The sequence below is a fragment of the Heterodontus francisci genome, chromosome 4 (genome assembly GCF_036365525.1).
Source record: "Heterodontus francisci isolate sHetFra1 chromosome 4, sHetFra1.hap1, whole genome shotgun sequence".
Classification (NCBI taxonomy): Eukaryota; Metazoa; Chordata; class Chondrichthyes; order Heterodontiformes; family Heterodontidae; genus Heterodontus; species Heterodontus francisci.
In genome coordinates this window covers 188,392,486-188,413,113 of record NC_090374.1, presented here as the reverse complement: position 1 = coordinate 188,413,113, position 20,628 = coordinate 188,392,486, and the positions used below count along the sequence as shown (strand labels likewise).

The 20,628-nt window shown below is 43.2% G+C and overlaps 1 protein-coding gene across 6 annotated transcripts in view; it reads right to left on the bottom strand.

The window, feature by feature from the left end:
- LOC137369457 (tyrosine-protein kinase JAK2-like) overlaps positions 1–20,628 on the bottom strand; it is a 289,126-nt gene that overhangs the window by 31,983 nt on the left and 236,515 nt on the right. For all 6 annotated transcript variants that reach the window (XM_068030695.1, XM_068030694.1, XM_068030697.1 and 3 more), the window contains 5 exons: positions 17,005–17,092; positions 14,793–14,920; positions 9,560–9,698; positions 7,344–7,495; positions 2,285–2,435 (listed from right to left, as the gene is read on the bottom strand). In XM_068030695.1, the coding sequence (XP_067886796.1) occupies positions 2,285–2,435; positions 7,344–7,495; positions 9,560–9,698; positions 14,793–14,920; positions 17,005–17,092 (658 nt within the window). The remainder of the gene's footprint in view (positions 1–2,284; positions 2,436–7,343; positions 7,496–9,559; positions 9,699–14,792; positions 14,921–17,004; positions 17,093–20,628) is intronic.

Genomic DNA, 20,628 nt, shown 5'->3' with positions numbered 1-20,628 from the left:
CTGCTCCCATACACAGAACAGGCCTGGTCAAACCAGTCAGTCACGTGATCACCCTGCTGGCCAACTTGGGGAGTTTTAAATTATAGAGACAGCGTTTGAACTGGCAGAAAGCTCTTGGCTCCTGGATTGAAAAGACCTTCTCCCCTCCTGTCTGCTCCCATCTCTTTCTCACAGAACTGAAAGCCACTGATGACACATGAACCCCAATAGAGAAAAGTCTCCTGCAGCAAACAAGGTTTAAGAAGAATACTGGGCCCCAACGAAAAGCAAGATCAACCTACAAAAGGACTCTTCAGGGAACTCGAAAAAACATAACAAACTCTTCAGATATTGCCTCAAACCTTTCCACTTTATTTTTCTTCTGCTCTTTTCTGTCCCTATCTGCATGTGTGTCATGTATGCATGCTAGCGTGGCCGCGTCGTGTATCCATAGGTGTTAACCAAATTAGAGTTCTTAAGTTTAAGTTTAATAAATTTCACTTTTCTTCTTTAAAACCTGTTTGCGCTCACTTCTTTGCCTTATAATTGGAAAGCGGTGGATGGGGATTCATCAAGGGGAAGCTCAAAACATGGTGGCGCTAAAAAATCAAACCCTGTTACAGTAAGACTAGGTGAAAGCTGAGAGGGACCCCTAGACACCTTTCTCAGCTGGTTGAAACAATAGATAAGGAAGAGATGGGTCCAAGGATAAATCCTTGGGAGGCACTGGATGAGACAGTGCAGAAGCCAGAAGAAAAGACACATTTTATTCTTAGCTCAGCTCCCAAAGAGCTCAGAAATCTCTCTATCTTGCCTAGTAGAACAATTTTATTCCCTTTGCTGTTAGTCAACTCCATCAGAGTCAGGGAAGGTATATGTATCCTATGTTGCTGAGTAAAGTGACACGGCAGGTCTAAAATGTATTTTTGAGAAAGTCAAAATGGCCATTAAAGCCACGCAGACAGGCAGAGTACCAGGAATTGGCAACATTTTGAAAATTCCACCCAGGAACACGTCCTGTTAATCGGATATTTGAATCAAACTTTGCCAAGGATAGGATTAAGTCTCATATGCATCTTAAAAAAAAAACAAAAGAAAACTTTTTATTCAGGTCACATACAATTGCTCGGATCTTTCCAACACCTAACAGGCCTGGCTAAAACATATGATTCAATGGTCACTTATGTCCTTTAGCGCAAGGATCTTACCCAGTTCAGCCTACATGTCAAGCCATTCCCAAACTACATGGTTGATTTTTAATACTGTTACGACCAGGTAAGAAAGGTGTCTAAGGGTCCCTCTCAGCCTTCACCTGATCTTACCGTAATAGGGTTTAATTTTAAACACACCATGTTTATAACTTCCCCTTGGCGAATCCTTGTTTACCGCTTTTCAATTAAAAGGCAAAGAAACCAGCACAAACAGACTTTCTTAGTTTTAAAGAAGAAAAGTTGAAATTTATTAAATTCAAACTTAAAGTCTAATGCAGTTGATGCCTACAGATACATGTTGAAGGGTCACTGACCTGAAACGTTATCTCTGCCTCTCTCTCTACAGATGCTGCCAGACCTACTGAGTATTTCCAACATTTCTTGTTTCTAATCAAACCTTGTTCGCTGTAGGAGACTATTCTCTCTTGGGGTTCATGTGTCATCAGTGGATTCAGAGGCTTGTGAGAAAAAGATGGGAGCAGACAGGAGAGGTCTTCTCAGCCCAGGAGCGAACAGACACTCTGAGTTCAAACTCTCTGTGGCTAGTCCAAAAACCCTGGAACAGCCAGTTAGTCCTGGCCCTTGTGGATTGCATCACCCCAACAGGCCCTGGAATACACGTCCCCATCCCCTCACTGTCCAGTCACCAACGTCCATTGTGAATTGAATGTGTCAGGGAATGGTCCTTTGTCTATACAAGCACCATCTGTTAGTATGCAAATGTTCTTCCAGCCATGGCCGATCTGGTCAACAAGTCATTTCCTTGCTCCAGCAACAGTTCAAGATCAATGTTCATATGACAAAACCAATGTGCCTCATTCTTGGCAGGTGGGGGCCTGCATGACAGAACCCTCCAGACAACAAGAGTCTGTCTTTTCTGTGCCTCCCATATCCCAAGATCAAAGAAGAAAGTTCAGCCATTATTGTAACTCTACCCTCAGACACTGATGTGTAAAACTAATACGTTTCCTGCAGAATCAAAATTTTTAAAACACATCAGTAATCCAAGCACATTAATAAAGAAAGGTAGTACAGTTTCGTCTCATTCAATTTCTGTTTTACACCCGAATTGGGAGGAGGTGGGAGCAACACACCTGGGGTAAAGAGGCTGTTAAGGTCACGTATTATGGCACGAAAGGAAGGCCTGAAGTCTGGATCATAATTCATGCAGTGATTGATGAGGTTAGCTAGCTCTAACCACTTTGGTGCAGGAAGTTGATGCTTATCTTCGTAAAACTGCAGTTTCTGTCAAAAGGAAAAAACACATCAACACAAGTTAGAAAGAATGAATTGCCAGTTAACAGATGGTATGAAAAATTTTGGGAACTTCCACACAGTTTCAATGAAAACATTTCATATAAAAATACACCAAAGGGCTGGCAATTTCAGGGGCATAAGGAGCTGCCCATCATTATCGCAAGTGTACAAAAAGAAAATCCACCTTTTTTTATTCTTTCATGGGATGTGGGCATCACTGACAAGGCCAGCATTTATTGTCCATCCCGAATTGCCCTTGAGAAGGTGGTGATGAACTGCCATCTCGAACCGCCACAGTCCATCTGGTGTGGTACACCCAAAGTGCAGGGAGGGCGGGAGTTCCAGGATTTTGATCCAGCGACAGTGAAGGAACGGCAATATATTTCCAAGTCAGGATGACAAGTATGCTTCTTTTCCTGAGGATGTATTACTTCGTAGATCACTTTTTATGTTGGGTCCCAATATTAATCCGAGTGGGCTGGGGGCGGGTGGGTTATTGGGCCAGGGAACTGAATTGTGTGGGAGGAGAGGGATATTGGCAACAGGGTGCATGGAAGTGGCACTCAATGCGCTCCTACTTCACAGCAGTTGCCCTCTCACTTCAGGTAGCACCCAACATGCTGCCTTGTCATCAATGGCCGACTTTGCGACTGCACAGGTGCAAGTAGAGCAGTCTTCCACGGGGCCCTCGGGCTCTGAGCAGCATGCCACTACCTCTGCTCAAAGCACACGAGATGCAGCATGTAGAAGCAACAGGAAGTGTAAGGTGAAAAAAGTATGAGTGACCATGGACATACATTTCGGTGTTTGACAACATTTTATGTTAAGTTTAATTCTTTTATAACTGCCCCGAAAATTTACTGATTAATGGGCAAGAGATCAAAGTGGTGCTATTATGACATGACATGGTCTCATGATGAATGCCAATGCAGGACAGGGGATTGGATGAATGTGCAATGAGTGGATGAGAGGTTGAAGAATTGTTTAGTGTAAAGTGAGGCAGTGGGGGGCTGGGGGGGGAGGAGGTGGCGAGGACGTTGGATGTGATTCTGGTAGAGGGAGCGGATCGCAGAATTTTATTTCTTCTGTCACACTAGGCGAGCCTTAATTATATTAAGGTACCCCTGGCAGCAATGTAAGTGGTTGATCTGATGATGGGAGCCTCATCTTCATCTTCTGCTTCATTCTCTAAGTTTTCCTCATTTGAAGATGAGTGATGAACCCTTTCATCCTCCTCCAAGTGTAATCCTCTTTGCTGCACAATGTCATGCAGGGCACAGCACCTCACTATGAATCTGGAGACTCTTGCTGGAGAGTACTGAAGGCTGCCTCCAAACCTATCTAGGTACCTAAAGCGCATTGTCAATAGTCCAATGGCTTGCTCGATGAGACACCTGGTGGTCATGTGATGCTTGTGGCACTCCTGCGCCTTATTGGTGTGATTCCTCACAAGTGTCATGGCCCACGTTTCAAGGGGGTATCCCTTGTTTCCTACGAGACGGTCCTTACACCTGTTTCCTGGAATGATAAAGTCTGGAAAGGTTGGACTGCTGCAGTACGAAGGCATCGTGACAGCTTTCAGGGAATTTGGCACAGACCTACATGAACCTTTTCTTGTGGTAGCATACCAGCTGTACATTGATGATTGGATTTCCCATGAGGTTCATAAAATCTCCTGGTTACAGTGGTGTGCAGTGCACAGATTGCCACACTTGTGCAGTTGATGGCACCCTGTACCTGGAGAAATCCAGCCAGAGATGCGAATCTCAGTACTTGATAATTCTGGCTATTGTCATCACAGGGGAAATTTACATAACTGTCAGCCCTGACAAACAAGCCATTGGTGACTTGTTTTATGCATTAATGTGCAGCCGACTGGGAGATCCTGGATACGTTGCTGTTAACACTGGAAGGATCCACAGGTGAAAAAGTTGATGCCGGTGGTCACTTTGACAGCCACTCGTAATTCAAGGTCACTAGACCTAGCAGGGAGTAGATCTTCCTGCATGAGGCTGCAGATGACTGCCACCACATGACCCGAAAACCTCAGTCTGCAGAAGCATTGATCTTCTGAGAGGCCAAAGAAGCTGAGCCTCTGCCTTTAAACCCTGCTGTGTGCGTGTCTCCTAAAACTTCAGTCCCTCTCTCCTCTGCAACTCCCTCCTGTACACGAACTGATGCCAGCACAGCTCATCGGGCTGCCGTGGAGGTCAATGGCATTCCTCTTCATGTGCTATCAAACACATCCAATGCGCCTTCACTTCTGGGCTTGCCTCTTTGAAATCCTCCAAGGTTGAAAAAAGCTGTAGCGACACAAATACTTGCTGCAAACATTTGTCAGAGGACACAGGGCCACTCGCTGCAATAAGTGAGCTTTCATTCAGATGGGACAATGACAAGTTTAAATATTCACCTGAACTACTCAAACTCACCTCCATTTCCCTGGTCAGTTTTCCAGGCCCAGGAAATCCAGCTGCACAATTTAAATTTGGAGCCAAGTTAAAAACAATTTTAAAACAGCTCATTAATGTCTCCTAAGGATATTAATTGCACAAGTACCTGCCCACATCCAATTATTAAATCCCTGACTTAGGCACTAGGTTTATCGCCGGAATCCAAACGCACCTCCAGAACCCAAAAGTGGTAAGATTGCACCCCCAGTCACTACCAGCCCTCCCATTCATGAGGGTTAAAATTCCCCCCAATGTTTCATTTATTGGATCACTTTTTTTGCAATGCAGTGATTGTTATTTATGAAGCCTTCAGAGCTCCATGGGCTCAGTCATCTAGAGTTGACCATGCAACAGAGCAATCTGCCCCCAGCCTTCTGCTTATGCCGATTGACACCAGTTCCATAAGTACCTCCCTCAGCATCTCCAACACAGTGGGAACATTAAAGCACTGTTTTCCCATTACTCTTGGCTTTGTGAAACATGACTATTACCATATCATCTTGATGAAACTCTGACAATTGAAAACAATAAGGGTTTCACCAACCCACTGAGGAATACGATGGATATAAAGATGGAGTGATTTCATCCCTTGCACTGAGAGTACCGGAGATTGTTATTATGTGGGAAATATAGCAGCCTGATTGTCCACTGTAATATCCCACAAGTAGCAATGAGATGAAGCTGGTCTTTCGTGATCTTGGTTAAAGGAGGAACTTTGGCCAGGACTCTGGGAGAACTTCTCACTCTTCTTATGATGAAGGAACAATATGGGGTGAAAGGTAACTTGTTTACAAATGGATGGAGCTACACTCTGTCAAACACTTTGGATATGTCCAAGGCAATGACACATAATTCAGTAAGAAAACATTCAAGAGCAACATTCCAGAGGTGCGTAGCACTGACAGGAAGATCATCAGTGAAATGGCTATGCTGAACATTATGTTGCTGATAATACAGCAGAGCCTGTGCTATTTACATGCCCTAGGGGCAACAGGCAGGCAGGACCTGGTGCTGCCCATAGGGCCAGGAAAGTTAGGGGTAACTGTGAGTGTAGCCTATGTGATTCAACACTTCTGGCTACTGATGGAGATTGGTAACCATGGGATAACAGTTAAACTTCAGCAACCTAAGCAGAGACCTCCCTCACAATTTTCAACCTGCCACCAGAAACATCACATGGCCCTCCAATAGGCATTTTCATTGGGTGCTTCTTTCCCGGGGTGCCCCAAGCCTCTTACCCAGGGAGTTGACTTAACCTGCCCTATGACTGAATGGTAGTGCAACCCTGTGAATAACAGTAGAACCCTTTTGTGACCTGAACCAGATATCCATATCTTTTATACATTTGTTTTTTAAAATTTCTCCAAAGGTGACAGTCAACACGAGATGAAGCAAAGTTTGGTTTGAAACGTAAGCTGCTTTATTCTACACCAAGGTGAAATGTATAGAGCAATAGGAATGATCAGAGCTGCTTAGTTCAATCAGTATCACTTGGATTCATGTAAATGACACAAAAATAACGAAAATGCTACACTTTGATGGATCGTCTTCCTTAACTTAATAATAACCCTTTTGTACTCCGTCTTCCAGTCCCAGGATAGAAAGCATTCTCCCTGCAGCCTTCTTCTGTCCGACTGCTGGTGCAGTTCTGTTTCCAAAAGCCAGACTATGTTTTAGTGTTTGTGCCTCATTTCTATGTCTAGTGACACCATAACTCCTGCATTGTCTCCAACTCATTGGCTGAGCTACCCAGCGAGAATGTGCTCAGTAATTATATGGTAAAGGGACAGATAACTTGAAGTTGAAACGTGTATAAACTCACGGGCTTGAAACTGGTGTGTGTGTGAGCGCATGCCATAGACAGAATGAGAATGCCCAGGCTCTGAGAAGACTGGGCAATTTCTCCAACTGCAGTGTCACTCTGCGCTCCAAAAACTGACTACCCTCCCCACCCAAAAGCAGCGTCCACCCGTCCAACTTCATAATGACCCCTGCTGAGTTCAAGCCTGCCGTATTGTTACAGCAACAATGAGTGTGAATGATTACTAGAATTATTTTTCATTGTTTACAGGATGCTGGTTTCAGACATCTGAAACGAATACACATCTGCTAGCCTTGCTTTCCAGTGGATCTGACCCCATTAAAGCACGCTTCATCTTAAAAACATGTTTCAAGATAACTCATATCTAGATCTTTTTTGTAACCAAAGAATAATTTTCAAACGTAATCCTGTCTTTTTACAGATGCTGCCTGATCTGTTGTGTATGTCTAACATTTTCATTTTTCTCCCCTTGTATTTGTACAGTGGAAACTACAGATACACACCAGGATTACAGAGAGAGAAATCCTCCTCATCACAGACCATGCAAGAAGCATTGTTTGCCGAGGCCCTATTTACACACCATAACAAATGTGGATGATATTGACATCCAGTGTAACTCACCCTTGTGGAGTCAAATGGACCAAGTGGTTTATCTCCTCCACTGCAAATCTCCCATAAAGTGGCACCAAAACTCCATTTGTCTGTTGCCAGGCTCAAATTCTTGACATCCTCAATACATTCTGGTGGCACCCAGGGAATGCGTTCAACTAGAACTGCATAATGAAACGGATTAGCACATTACAGATAGCAAACCAAAATATTTACTGATAACACAATGTAAAACTAAAATTACATCAATCATAAAACTCTAAAACACGGCCTCTAAAAGGCAGTAACAAAAATGGGCTCTCTGATTAAAGGGGAACAAATTTGAATACATGGGTTAGTGACGAAATGTTGAATGTTCTTATCTGAATAAAGCAACAACTCCCACATACAATACATTATTTTGACTTCTGCATGAGGGGAAAGATACCTAAAAATGCTGCCTGTTTAAAATCCAATAGAAACCATATTCAACTTCAGTCCTTCTCCTCTTATCTCTGGCCAACACTTCATGTAAGTGCTTGCTTTGTTGACTAACCGAAGAGGTATGTTGTAATGCTGTAGTCAAAGAAAATACTGATCTACTTTATTCTCAAGGTAATTACAGATACGAAAGGCCATTTGACCCATTGTAATCACCCATGCGTAGAGATCCTCAGTCCCCCTGTTGCAGAACCAGTTGTTTCTTAAATGATCCCAGGGCTTTTGTCTCTATTACGCTAACCACACATTGATCACAATGTGGAAGATAATGAATTTCCGAAAATGACCTTTTAATACCTTTACCCCTATTATTTAATTTAAATTTCTGGGTAAAATATTTTCTGCACCATTAATAATTTTATACACCTCTAGAAAGTTACCTTTCAAATGCTGCTTTTGTGCGCTGTAAAGCTTAAATTTCTTCTGTCTTTCCTCATTTCTCAGATCCCTGACACTGGCGAGTAGGCTCATGGCTCTTCTCTTCCCTGCCTCCAGCCCTTGAATGCCCCTCATTTCCTGGTGACCAGACTGGATGCAACATTTATGGTGCAGTCTGGCTAGAACACTATGAGGTTTGATCACTACCTCCTCTGACTCTAATCCTGCTGTTTTGGCTATGTAGCTCAACATTTTATTGGCTTTCTTTAATGTTGATCTACATTGGTTGGGCATGATTAAACTCCCAAGTCTCTTTCAGCTTCATCCACTTTCAGAAAATGTGTACATCTGAATGGCAGGTGAAGGCAGAATTGGACATAGCTTGCATTAGACGTGCTTACTACCTAGTCCTACAGACCAGCATGTCACTTGTTGAGACATTGAAAAAGTTATAGGCACTTGTCAACAATACCCTACTTCAGTCAAATTGCAGGAGAGAAGAAAACAGTCAGAAGGGGATGAGAGGAAGGTAGAGAATCTGCTCTCTTCGTAATCCTCATTATAGCAGAGGCAAGTTATCCATGACAGTGTATCAAACAACGATGGACACCTAAAGCTAGAATTCAGTCCGATACAAATGTCAAAACCTACTCTGAAATGTAGTGGGTTTGAAGCATGCAGGCTGTGACAATTCTGTGCATAACTAAAACTAAAGATTCTTTCCCTTTACGGTTGTTAACACTCTCCAAAGAGGTCAAAAAGATCGCAAGAACGTCTTTGAACTTGAATGGGGGCATTCCTAAGGTTAAGACTAAGCATTATCAAGGGAATAATTCAGATACCTGGAGTCAAACTTTGGCAAATGAAAGACCACCCATATGTGCAACAGCACTTGAGAACCTCAGTTCCAGTGCTGAACAACACATAGAGGGATCCAACCTGCTACACAGATTTAAATACTCACTTAAATGCAGGAATAGTGCCAAAATATAAACTTTGTTTACAACAGGGGTATGTGTATATGGGGGTGGTGGGAGGAAGATCAGTGTGGGGCCCTGAAACTGAGAACAGTTGAACTGATGTGAATTAATGTCAAAATCATGAGTAAGTCACTGAGTTATCCCAAGGTTAGGTCTACTTGAGATCACAGCAATACTTCCAGTCCAGCTGAAATATTGTACAATTTCTTCCATTTGTATAAAGCACATTTCCTCTTGGTTTGTGGAGAGGAAGCTGAATGAAATAAGGCAGTAGTTTAATATAGCATCTTTTGATATAAACAAAACTAGAGAAACCTATAAATATGTGTACTCTCCACAACTTAATGAATAAATATCCATTCAACCCGAGGTGTAAGCAGGTACCCTTACCATCTTTTGGTAGAACTATCATACCAACTCCTGGATCAGCAAGCTTTATGAATGGAGGGTTCCCAGTCTTCCTGTCCTCTTCTCTGATCATTAGGACATTCTTGGCACAGACATTTCCATGAACAAGGTTTCGGTCTTCCTATATAAGGAAGAAAAAGAATCAGAATTGTTGTATATTGCTGTTAGTATGTTAGACACATGATTGGTCTGGCTTGCATACATTTCTGAGGCTTTGGTGAGTTTAAATAAGAACTCATTTATTACATTACAGGAACTATATGTACTTTCACTTAAGCATTTCTAACCCTTTGCTGACAGGATGCTTCTCTTGCAACTCTCTTACACATGTGATCTCTGACATCATCACAGTGGGTGCTGTTATTCACACTGTTCCAAACATTAACCCTTTCAAACCCTTACACTACAAGAATCACCACAAAAAGCTAAATGCAAGTGGTCTCATTCATACTTTAACAATAAGATTTATGAGAATGGTTCTGGGGTGAGAGACTTCAGTTACATGGATAAAATAGCTAAGCTGGGACTGTCCTCCTTAGAGAAGAGAAGGTTGACAGGAGATTGGTTAGTGCTGTTCAAAATCATGAAACTTAACAGAGTAGATAGGGAGAAACCGTTCCCATTGGCGGAAGGGTCGAGAACCAGAGGATACCGATTTAAAAGGTGATTGGCAGAAGAACCAGAAGCGCCATGAGGTAAAACTTTTTTAAAGCAGAGACTGGTTAGGATCTGGAATGCTCTGCCTAGAGTGTGGTGGAAGCTTTCCAAAAGGAATTGGATAATTATCTGAAGAGAAAAGATTTGCAGAGCTATGGGGAAAAGGCGGGTGAGTGGGACTAACTGAGTTGCTCTCATAGAAAGTCGTGATGGGCCGAATGGCCTCCTTCTGTGCTGCAACCATTCTATAATTCTAATAAAGTGTAACTAAAGCTGTAACTTGCCTGAGCAAGAGGAAACTCTGAAGACATTCCACAAATCACATTATTTTGTATTTTGGACTAATTTGGATTAATAAAGAATATGGTTCTACGATCTCTATTATTCCTTCATCCTTTGCTATTAAAGAAATCTGAGGACTCGTTTATGTTTTTTATTGCACTATTTTGAAAAATGGAAACCAGTTGGTGGTCTGACACTGTGTATGCTACAACTCACTGTAAGAAGCCGCCACTGGGCCTTAACCTGTTCCAATTAAAGGAGCTAATGAATAGTGAAGAACTGGAAGAGCCTTTAATAAGAGGAGCACTGGAGAAGAGGAGAATTTACCCACAGACAGACACATTTTTTAAAAAATTCATTCATGGGATGTGAGCGTCACTGGCCAGGCCAGCATTTATTGTCCATCCCTAATTGCCCTTGAGAAGGTGGTGGTGAGCCGCCTTCTTGAACCGCTGCAGTCCATGTGAGGTAGGTACACCCACAGTGCTGTTAGGGAGTTCCAGGATTTTGACCCAGTGACAGTGAAGGAACGGCGATATAGTTCCAAGTCAGGATGGTGTGTGACTTGGAGGGGAACTTGCAGGTGGTGGTGTTCCCATGCATTTGCTGCCCTTGTCCATCTAGGTAGTAGAGGTTGCAGGGCTGCAAGGTGCTGTCTAAGGAGCCTTGGTGCATTGCTGCAGTGCATCTTGTAGATGGTACACACTGCTGCCACTGTGCATCGGTGGTGGAGGGAGTGAATGTTTGTGGAAGGGGTGCCAATCAAGCGGGCTACTTTGTCCTGGATTTGGCGACCTTCTTGAGTGTTGTTGGAGCTGCACGCATCCAGGCAAGTGGAGAGTATTCCATCACACTCCTGACTTGTGCTCTGTAGATGTTGGTCAGGCTTTGGGGAGTCAGCAGATGAGTTACTCGCCGCAGGATTCCTAGCCTCTGACCTGCTCTTGTAGCCACAGTATTTATATGGCTACTCCAGTTCAGTTTCTGGTCAATGGTAGCCCCTAGGATGTTGATAGTGGAGGATTCAGTGATGGTAATGCCATTGAATGTCAAGGGGAGATGGTTAGATTCTCTCTTGTTGGAGATGGTCATTGTCTGGCACTTGTAGGGCATGAATGTTACTTGCTACTTATCAGCCCTAGCCTGGATATTGTCCATGGCTTGCTGCATTTCTACACAGACTGCTTCAGTATCAGAGAAGTTGCGAATGGTGCTGAACATTGTGCAATTTTCAGCGAACATCCCACTTCTGACCTAATGACTGAAGGAAGGTCATTGATGAAGCAGCTGAAGATGGTTGGGCCTAGGACACTACCCTGAGGAACTCCTGCAGTGATGTCCTGGGGCTCAGATGATTGATGTCCAACAACCACAACCATCTTCCTTTGCGTGAGGTATGACTTCAACCAGCGGAGGGTTTTCCCCCGATTCCCATTGACTTCACTTTTGCTAGGGCTCCTTGATGCCATACTCGGTCAAATGTTGCCTTGATGTCAAGGGCAGTCACTCTCACCTCACCTCTTGAGTTCAGCTCTTTTGTCCATGATTGAACCAAGGCTGTAATGAAGTCAGGAGCTGAGTGGCCCTGGCGGAACCCAAACTGAGCAAGACTGAGCAGGTTATTGCGAAGCAAGTGCTGCTTGATCACACTGTTGATGACAGCTTCCATCACTTTACTGATGATTGAGAGTAGACTGATGGGGCGGTAATTGGCTGGGTTGGATTTGTCCTGCTTTTTGTGTACATGACATACCTGGGCAATTTTCCACACTGCCGGGTAGATGCCAGTGTTGTTGCTGAACTGGAACAGCTTGGCTAGGGGCGCGGCAAGCTCTGGAGCACAGGTCTTCAGTACTGTTGCCGGAATATTTTCAGGGCCCATAGCTTTTGCAGTATCCAGTGCCTTCAGTCGTTTCTTGATATCACGCAGAGTGAGTTCAAGTGGCTGATGTCTGGCATCTGTGATGCTGGGGACTTCAGGACGAAGCCGAGACGGGTCATCAACTCGGCACTTCCGGTTGAAGATTGTTGCAAATGCTTCAGCCTCATCTTTCGCACTGATGTGCTGGTCTCCCCCATCATTGAGGATGGGGATATTCGTGGAGCCACCTCCTCCAGTTAGTTGTTTAATTGTTCACCACCATTCACGGCTGGATGTGGCAGGACTGCAGAGCTTCAATCTGATCCGTTGGTTATGGGATCACTTAGCTCTGTCTATTGCATGCTGCTTACACAGTTTGCATGCAAGTACTCCTCTGTTGTAGCTTCACCAGGTTGACACCTCATTTTGAAGTATGCCTGGTGCTGCTCCTGGCATGCCCTCCTGCACTCTTCATTGAACCAGGGTTGGTCTCCTGGCTTGATGGTAATGGTAGAGTGGGGGACATGCCAGGCCATGAGGTCACAGATTGTGGTTGAGTACAATTCTGCTGTTGCTGATGGCCCACAGTGCCACATGGTGGATGCCCAGTTTTGCATTGCTAGATCTGTTCGAAATCTATCCCAAATGCACAAAGTAGATGAACAAAGAGGAATAGGAAGAAAGATGAGCTAGCCTGCAGCGGTCAAGCAAATGTGATGGGTTTGAAATTTGCATGTTTCAGCACCTATAAACTAAGTAGGTGATGTGAAGTGTTAAATAATAATAGCCCTTCTAAATAAAGTAGTTTTACAAAAGTTCATAATATTCATTGCTTGCTTCAGTATTGCTTTTAAACAGGACAGTGGGACAGAATTTTAATGCATAATTAATTTGGCAATAAATGGCTTGGTTAAGAAATACTATAAACAACAGGATATTTTACAGCTTCTATAGTTGAATCAGATATACCAGGAATTAAGAAACCTAAATACTTTAAAATAACATTCTGCTGTAATGGGTGGTATTTCATACTCTCCCCCGTGGCGCGTTTGGAGGTTGGGAAGGCATTTAATCAGGCAGGATAGTGGCGGGTGGAGATCCCTTCACTTTCCCCGTAGACCCCGATTAAGTCTGTGTTGGGAAGGCCCGTGGACATTCTTCCCGTCCTGCCTCCAACTGAGGTCCTTAAGGGGCAATTAATGCTCAATTAAGGGCCTCTTCCCACAGCCTCTGGGATTAACCGCGGGCCTGCCGCCATGCAGGGAGCACAACATGCAAACCTGTGCAGGGTTGCTTGGGGTCTCCCAGGGCGGGGGGACGTGGTGGTCCCTCATTCAAAGGCACTAACTGAATGACCCGGCATCGGGAAGCGGGTCCACTGAGAGCCAACACTGTGTCCTTGCTGCCAAACCCCCTTGCCGTGACCCTCACCCCCGAAGCTCCTCTTGCCATCTCCTCTAGCCTGGGTCGCTCCACGATCCTGGGCCTCCAGTGGCTGCCTTTCCAGCAACAGCCACCACCTCCCCATTGGCGCTGCTGGGCAAAAGAGCTGCTGGCCTCTGATTGATCAGCAGCTCTTGGTGGGTGGGTCTTTCCACCCCAGGGTCCTGATCCCAGGAAAGGCCCGCTGGTGGCCTCTCAAGTGCCTGATTGGTTCGTGTTACGGTGGGCCTTTCCCAAAGGAGGCAACACGGGTCTCTCGCTAGCTCTTAAGCCGCCAGCCGAGAACCCCGTCTCCTCCATAAAATAACCCCAATATCTCCAAAAATGTTTTGTGAAATTGCAATTCTTTATTTGAAAGCTGCACATACGTTTATAAAATTAATTAAAAAATTTATCTAACGTGAAACATGCCGCATGAGGTCACTAGAGTACTGATTTAAAAAATGCAGTCATTTTGTAAAACAAAAAAAAAAGCTGATATGAGTAACAATCTTGCTAAGAACACACACATTAGAGCAAGGACAATGAATGTGGATGGAGTAAGCAGAATGTGCCTCTCTCCACACAACCGTACCATAACACTAGTCCCCAGTCTGTGTACTGTACAGTATCAGAACAGACAGGCTCACTACCATTATCACTATGGCTGATTTTTCAGAAAGGCAAGACAACAGCAATGAAAACCTGATTTTATATGGCATCTTTTAACAGAAGAAAAACTGGTTATACTTGGGTAAGACACTTCTTAAAACTCTTTGATCATGCTTTTGCTCACTTGTGCTAATACCTCCTTATGTGGCTCAGTGCCACATTTTGTCTGATTCAGCTCCAGTGAAGTGTTGTGGGAGGTTTTACTAAATTGAAGGCACATATACTGCACATACAGACACATAGGTCAAAATATGGTTTTGCAATTCCTAATTTCTTTTTAAACTCTGTGCTGCTACAATGCGATTCAGCAACTTCACTTACTAAGAAGTGCATTGCCCAAGCCAATTGCTTGGCTACCTCCAGCTTCCACAGGATGTTCACATTGTTCTTGTTTCTCTTCAGATATGTGTCCAGCGATCCAAACTTCACATACTCCTGAACCATGACATCTGATTCCCAAAATAAAGGAGAGAAAAGAGAACAGATCCAACATAAAGTACATCTACTAGCTAAAGTCCAAAAGATAGAAGTCCAATTTTTCATCATTTCTAACTTTTGAGATACTTAAAATAAAGGGAAGCATGACTATAGAACAATTAGTCTGCAGGGAAAAGCAGAACTGGCAGGGGATGTTACTCCAGGGATGTAGATCCCAGAATCAGACCAATTATTTTACTGCGATATCCTTCTGAAAGGCTCTCTACTGTTCCCAGAAGTTACCTTCAGATTATTTTGGCTACAAATACATTCTGGTAGCAGAGAAGTGGGTTCTCTGTGGAGTAACATAATTCCTCAGTACAGCCTCGAAAAGTTTGTACAAGGATGGATCCATTTTATTTTTGAACCTGCACAGTTTTACAATTAAAGTGGCAACAATTTATTAATCATGTGACTTCATCCTCATGCTATGAGCCTCTCATGAGGTAACTGAGGGCAAAATTTGAGTTTACAGTTTTTCTTTAAGCTTCCTTTGTTACAAAATGGCAAAGATTGAACTGTGTGTTCAATAGGAAAACCTTTAAATGTTAAACAGCAGGAATGACAGCTTGTGTTCCCTTTTAATGGGTGCAATTCACCATCTACACATTTGTCCCCCGCCCCCTCTCTTTGTATGTTGGTTTAATCTGTACTGCTGAGAAGAAAAGTAGGTATCTGCTTCCAGATCACTACCAATGCCAAGCTTTTGCTGGCAATCAGGAGTTACATGCCAGTGGCTTGGTGAAAACTTGGTTCAATTTTACCTCCCTCACCTCACAACCTCTCCACCACAGGAAGTTAACTGACCTCTGCACAGCATGGTTCAGAGCAGGAACCAAGTGGACCATCACTCTCATGCAGCAAGACAGCAAGATAAATTCAGCTTCTGTGCATAAAACTGGAATTAAAGCAAATGTATAGAATTCTTACAGTGCTTGGAAGGGTAAATGCTGAGAGGCTGTTCCGCTTGGCCGGTGAGTTGAGAACTAGGAGTCACAGTCTTAGGATAAGGGGTCAGTCATTTAGGACTGAGAAGAGGAGAAATTTCTTTATTCAGAAGGTTGAGATCTTTGTAATTTTCTACCTGAGGGCTGTGGATGCTCAGTCGTTGGGAATATTCAAGACAGACATCGATAGATTTTTGGACACTAAAGGAATCAAAGGATATGGGGATAAAGCGGGTAGGTGGAGCTAATATAGAAGATCAGCTATGATCTTATTGAATGGTGGAGCAGGTGTGAGGAGCTGTATGACCTACTCCTATTTCTTATGTTATTAGAAAAATAATTACATTCAGTCACTACCATTATCCATTTTTTCCTATTCATTCATGGGATGTAGGCATCGCTGGCTGGGCCAACATTTATTTCTCATCCTTAATTTCCCTTGAGAAGGTCAGTGTGTTCTTGAACCACTGCAGTTGTGTGGTGTAGGTACACCCACAGTGCTGTTAGGAAGCAATAATGAAGGAGCGGTGATATATTTCCAAGCCGGGATACTGTTTGACTTGGAGGGGAACTTGCAGGTGGCCGGCTTTCCTTGTGCCTGCTGCCCTTGTTCTTCTAGGTGGTAGAGGCCATGAGTTTGGAAGGTGCTGTCGAAGAAGCCTTGTCGAATTGCTGCAGTGTAGCTTGTAGATGGTGCTGGTGGTGAAGGGAGCAAATGTTTAAGATGGTGTATAGAGTGACAACCAAGTGGGCTGCTTTGTTCTGCATGGCGTCCAGCTTAAAGTGGGACTAAATGAACGGAAAAATATTCTGATTGCACACTATTCCTAGAGTCCTCTGTATTAAAAAATTACTTACATTTTTCTAATTTATAATACTCAGTTGTAAATATTCCATTTTGGATTCTTTTCTGCTGGGTAATTTCTGTGATTAAAACTTCTTTCAAGATTTAATGCTGACATTAAACAAACATAAAGGATCTTTTTGTTTTTGGGTTTTCTGATACACATTTGTAAATATTCTGGTGAAAACAAAATGATTAACTGCAGTGCTGAACATCCAACAGCTGCATCGACATTAAATAAAAGCTTCAGAAACTGTTTACTTACTCTCTTCACCACACACACAGACTCCGTAATTCAACACCAAGTGCTTATAGGACAGTTGGCTCATCATGCTTGCTGCCTCAAAAAAGGACTGCAAAAGAATCCCAGAGACAATAAAATACTCTTGTTATGTCAAAAGTTATTGCATTTGAAATTCAGATAAATATTTCACAGCTCTTCGCATATTGAGAGACATGATAAAGGTTCTATTCAATGCTTTTCCACACATTGCAATTTTCCATTGTGCTTTCTTGCTTCAATAATTGTTGTGCAGTTAACGACAGTCATAGCAGATTATTTGCCATTTTACCTGAGTAATTACTACTTAATGAGCAATATTATGCCTCTCATTAATGGCAGCTTTAGACTCACAAGCAAGGTCACTGTCCTTAAACAGCCAGCAGTGTCCTGCATTTTGAACATCACTGTTAGTGTCATGCAGGCCCCCACCTGCCAAGCACAAGGCATATTAATTTCACCACATGGACATTAAATTTCAAACTGTTGTTGAAGTGAAGAAAGGACTTACTTTAAAAAATTGCCAGGTCCTGGCTGGAAATACATTTGTATATTAACAGAGAGTGTTTGGAAGGACAAAGCAGCCATTCCCTGACACATTCAACCCACAATGGACTTTTGATCACCAGACATTGAAGGTGGGGGAGCTCGTATTCCAGGTTGACTGCTAAGATGGCGGAATGCACAAATGAACACGAACAAACCAGCTAGTCACATGTCTAACCTGCTAGGCAACCTGAGTTTTTTGAATTTGTACAAACAGTTTGGGCAGAAAGCAGAATGCTCCTGGACTGAGAAGATCTCTCCTGGCTGGCTCACCACAGCCTCACCTGTCTGTCTGCTCCCATCTCTTTCTCACAAGTCTCTGAATCCACATGAACCCCAAGAGAGAAAAGCCTCCTATAGCGAACAAGATTTAAGAAGAATACTGGGCCCCAACAAAAAGCAAGATCCACCTACAATCAAGGACTCTACAGTGAGCTCAAAGAACCATAACAACAACTCTTCAGATATTGCCTCAAACTTTTCCACTTTATTTTGCTTCTGCTCTTTTCTGTCTCTATTTGCATGTGTGTATCGCGTATGCATGCTAACGTGAGCACATCGTGTACCATAAGCGTTAACCAAATAGAGTTCAAGTTTAAAAAATTTCAACTTTTCTTCCTTAAACCTAAGAAAGCCTGTTTGTGCTGGTTTCTTTGTCTTATAAAAAAAAGCGGTGAACAAGGATTCGCCAAGGGGGAGCTAAAAACACGGTGTGTTTAAAATTAAACGCTGTTACAGTATGACCAGGTGAAGGCTGAGAGGGACCTCTAGACACCTTTCTCACCTGGTCATAACAGTTAGTTTATTGATGCTTTGACTGGAGAGGAACAGTGGCCAAAATAAAATTAGAAAAGTAAGTGGAAGGTACAGCAATAGTCTAGATGAAGCTAACAGCAGTTAGGGTCTTTCAAGTTGTGGGAAACCTTACTCTGTGGGATGCAACTCTTCACGTCCAGCAAGCAAATGCATTTTAATCCCATTTTATCCAATGCAAGTTATGTTGTCCTGGGACTGAGACATATGTTCCTGTAGTCCCTCACCAATTGCAGCAATGATTTTAGAGATACTGAACTATCTGGGTTGGGCGCAGGGGAGCAAGTTAGTCATGTGACTAGCTGGTTTGTCCATGTCCATTTGTGTATTCGGCCATCTTAGCACACTCAGGAGAGTATGTTAGCCCCTTGAAGGAGGTGGTCAGGCAGTGGGCAGGGGACAGAAATGGTTTTGTGAAATGATTGTGTGTTTTTTTTCTCGAGGGTGGAATAAAAGAGGGAAAAGGGTTCCTGTTCTAGTCTCCAACACAGCGCTCAAGACTGGATACATTAGCAGAGAAACATCTGATGCTTTGTTTGAAACATGAGTAAATTTTTATTTCATGAGGGATTGGGAATGATTTTGTGACATCCTTTCCTTGAACTTCACTTTTAGAAAAGGTAAACTCCAAGACAGAATGAAATTATTAGACATTAGAAAACCTGTGCTCTTTTTTTTGAAAACCTCACTTTCCTTTTCCTGGTCTTATATCCATATTGTCACAATAACTCTGGTTAGGAGGTCAGGATGTGCTCAATACTGTTCTTTACTTGAAGCAAGAGGAGTGGTAACTACAGGCTAATCATTCAATTTACAAGCCACATCACAACTCCAATCAGTTTCCTTCTGCAGATGCCATCTCCATTGTCCCAGCAGCACAGTGCGCTGTGCAGCATTCAGCCATCTCAGTTTATATTCTTTTGATTCATTCTTGGGATTTGAGCATCGCTGCAAAAGCCAGCATTTTATCGCCCATTCCTAGTTACGCTTGAGAAGGTGCCAGTGAATGTTCTTAAACCACTGTAGTCCGTATGGTGAAGGTACTGTTAGGTAGGGAGCTCCAAGTTTCTGATCCAGTGATGAAACAATTTATGGTCAAATCAGGATGATGCATTAAGAGTGGAACCTGGAGGTGATGGTGTTCCCACACAGCCGCTGTCCTTGTCCTTCTAGGACCATCAGCAGCAAGAGTAGGCCATTCCATTAGATCATGGCTGATCTGCGTCTCAACTCCATTTACCCATGATACCTTATCTAATAAAAATGTATCCATCTCAAGTGGTGGAAGTTGTAGGTTTCTGAAGTGCTGCTGAAGAAATCTTAGTGAGTTGTTGTAGTGCATCATGTACATAGGACACACTGCTGCTTGATTCACCCTGATGATCTTCAATCCTATTCTCAAACGCACAGCAGCCACTTTGTAAAAAGGAGTCAGATCAATTCAGTATTAACTGATTTTGCTGAGTCCTGTTTCACGTTGCCTATTTGGCACAGAAAAAATTCAAACCTACAGTCACACTTGAGGCTGTTTAATTGTACTTGTGCCCTGTAGTTCAGAGATCACAATTTACCATATGTTATTCATTCTTCTTTGCGTTTAAAAACAAAAACTGGATTAGATTCCTCCTCAATTTACTTTTCTCTAATAAAACAAATCTGGCTTTTGGCTTCTCTTTTCTCTTTTACTCAAGAGTTGGAAGCTGGGGAATGAAGGTTCAGCACATCAGGAAATTAGCACATCACAAAATCAGGACTGGAGAATGAAAAGTTATATCTGAGAATGACAGACTGGGTAGCATTAGTTTGCTTATCTGGAGCCCTTTTTAACTGCTGGGTTCCACACAAAAGCCAACTCCAAACTTAGCTCAATCCTGTCCACAAAAAGCAATCATAAGGAATACAAGTTGGCTGATTTTCCTTGTGTCTCGTCTGGAAATGCTGAGGTTAAGTGCAGTACTATCGCCTCTGAGTCAGTTGATTTGTATACTCAGTACCACACCATTTCTTGCATTTATACAGTGAGCTTCAGTGGAGACATGGAGGGGAATTTTATGCCTGGAGGCAAGGAGAGCATAAAATTGGGTTGGTTGGTGGTGGGGTGGGGTAGGGAGTTTCCTGCCACCATCCCGCATCCACCAAAATTTAGTCTGGGGCAGGAAGGCCTCTGAATGGCCTACTCGCCCCACCGCCAATTGAGGGCCTTAACTGGGCAATTAACACACAATTAAGGGCTTCTACCCGCCGTAGCTG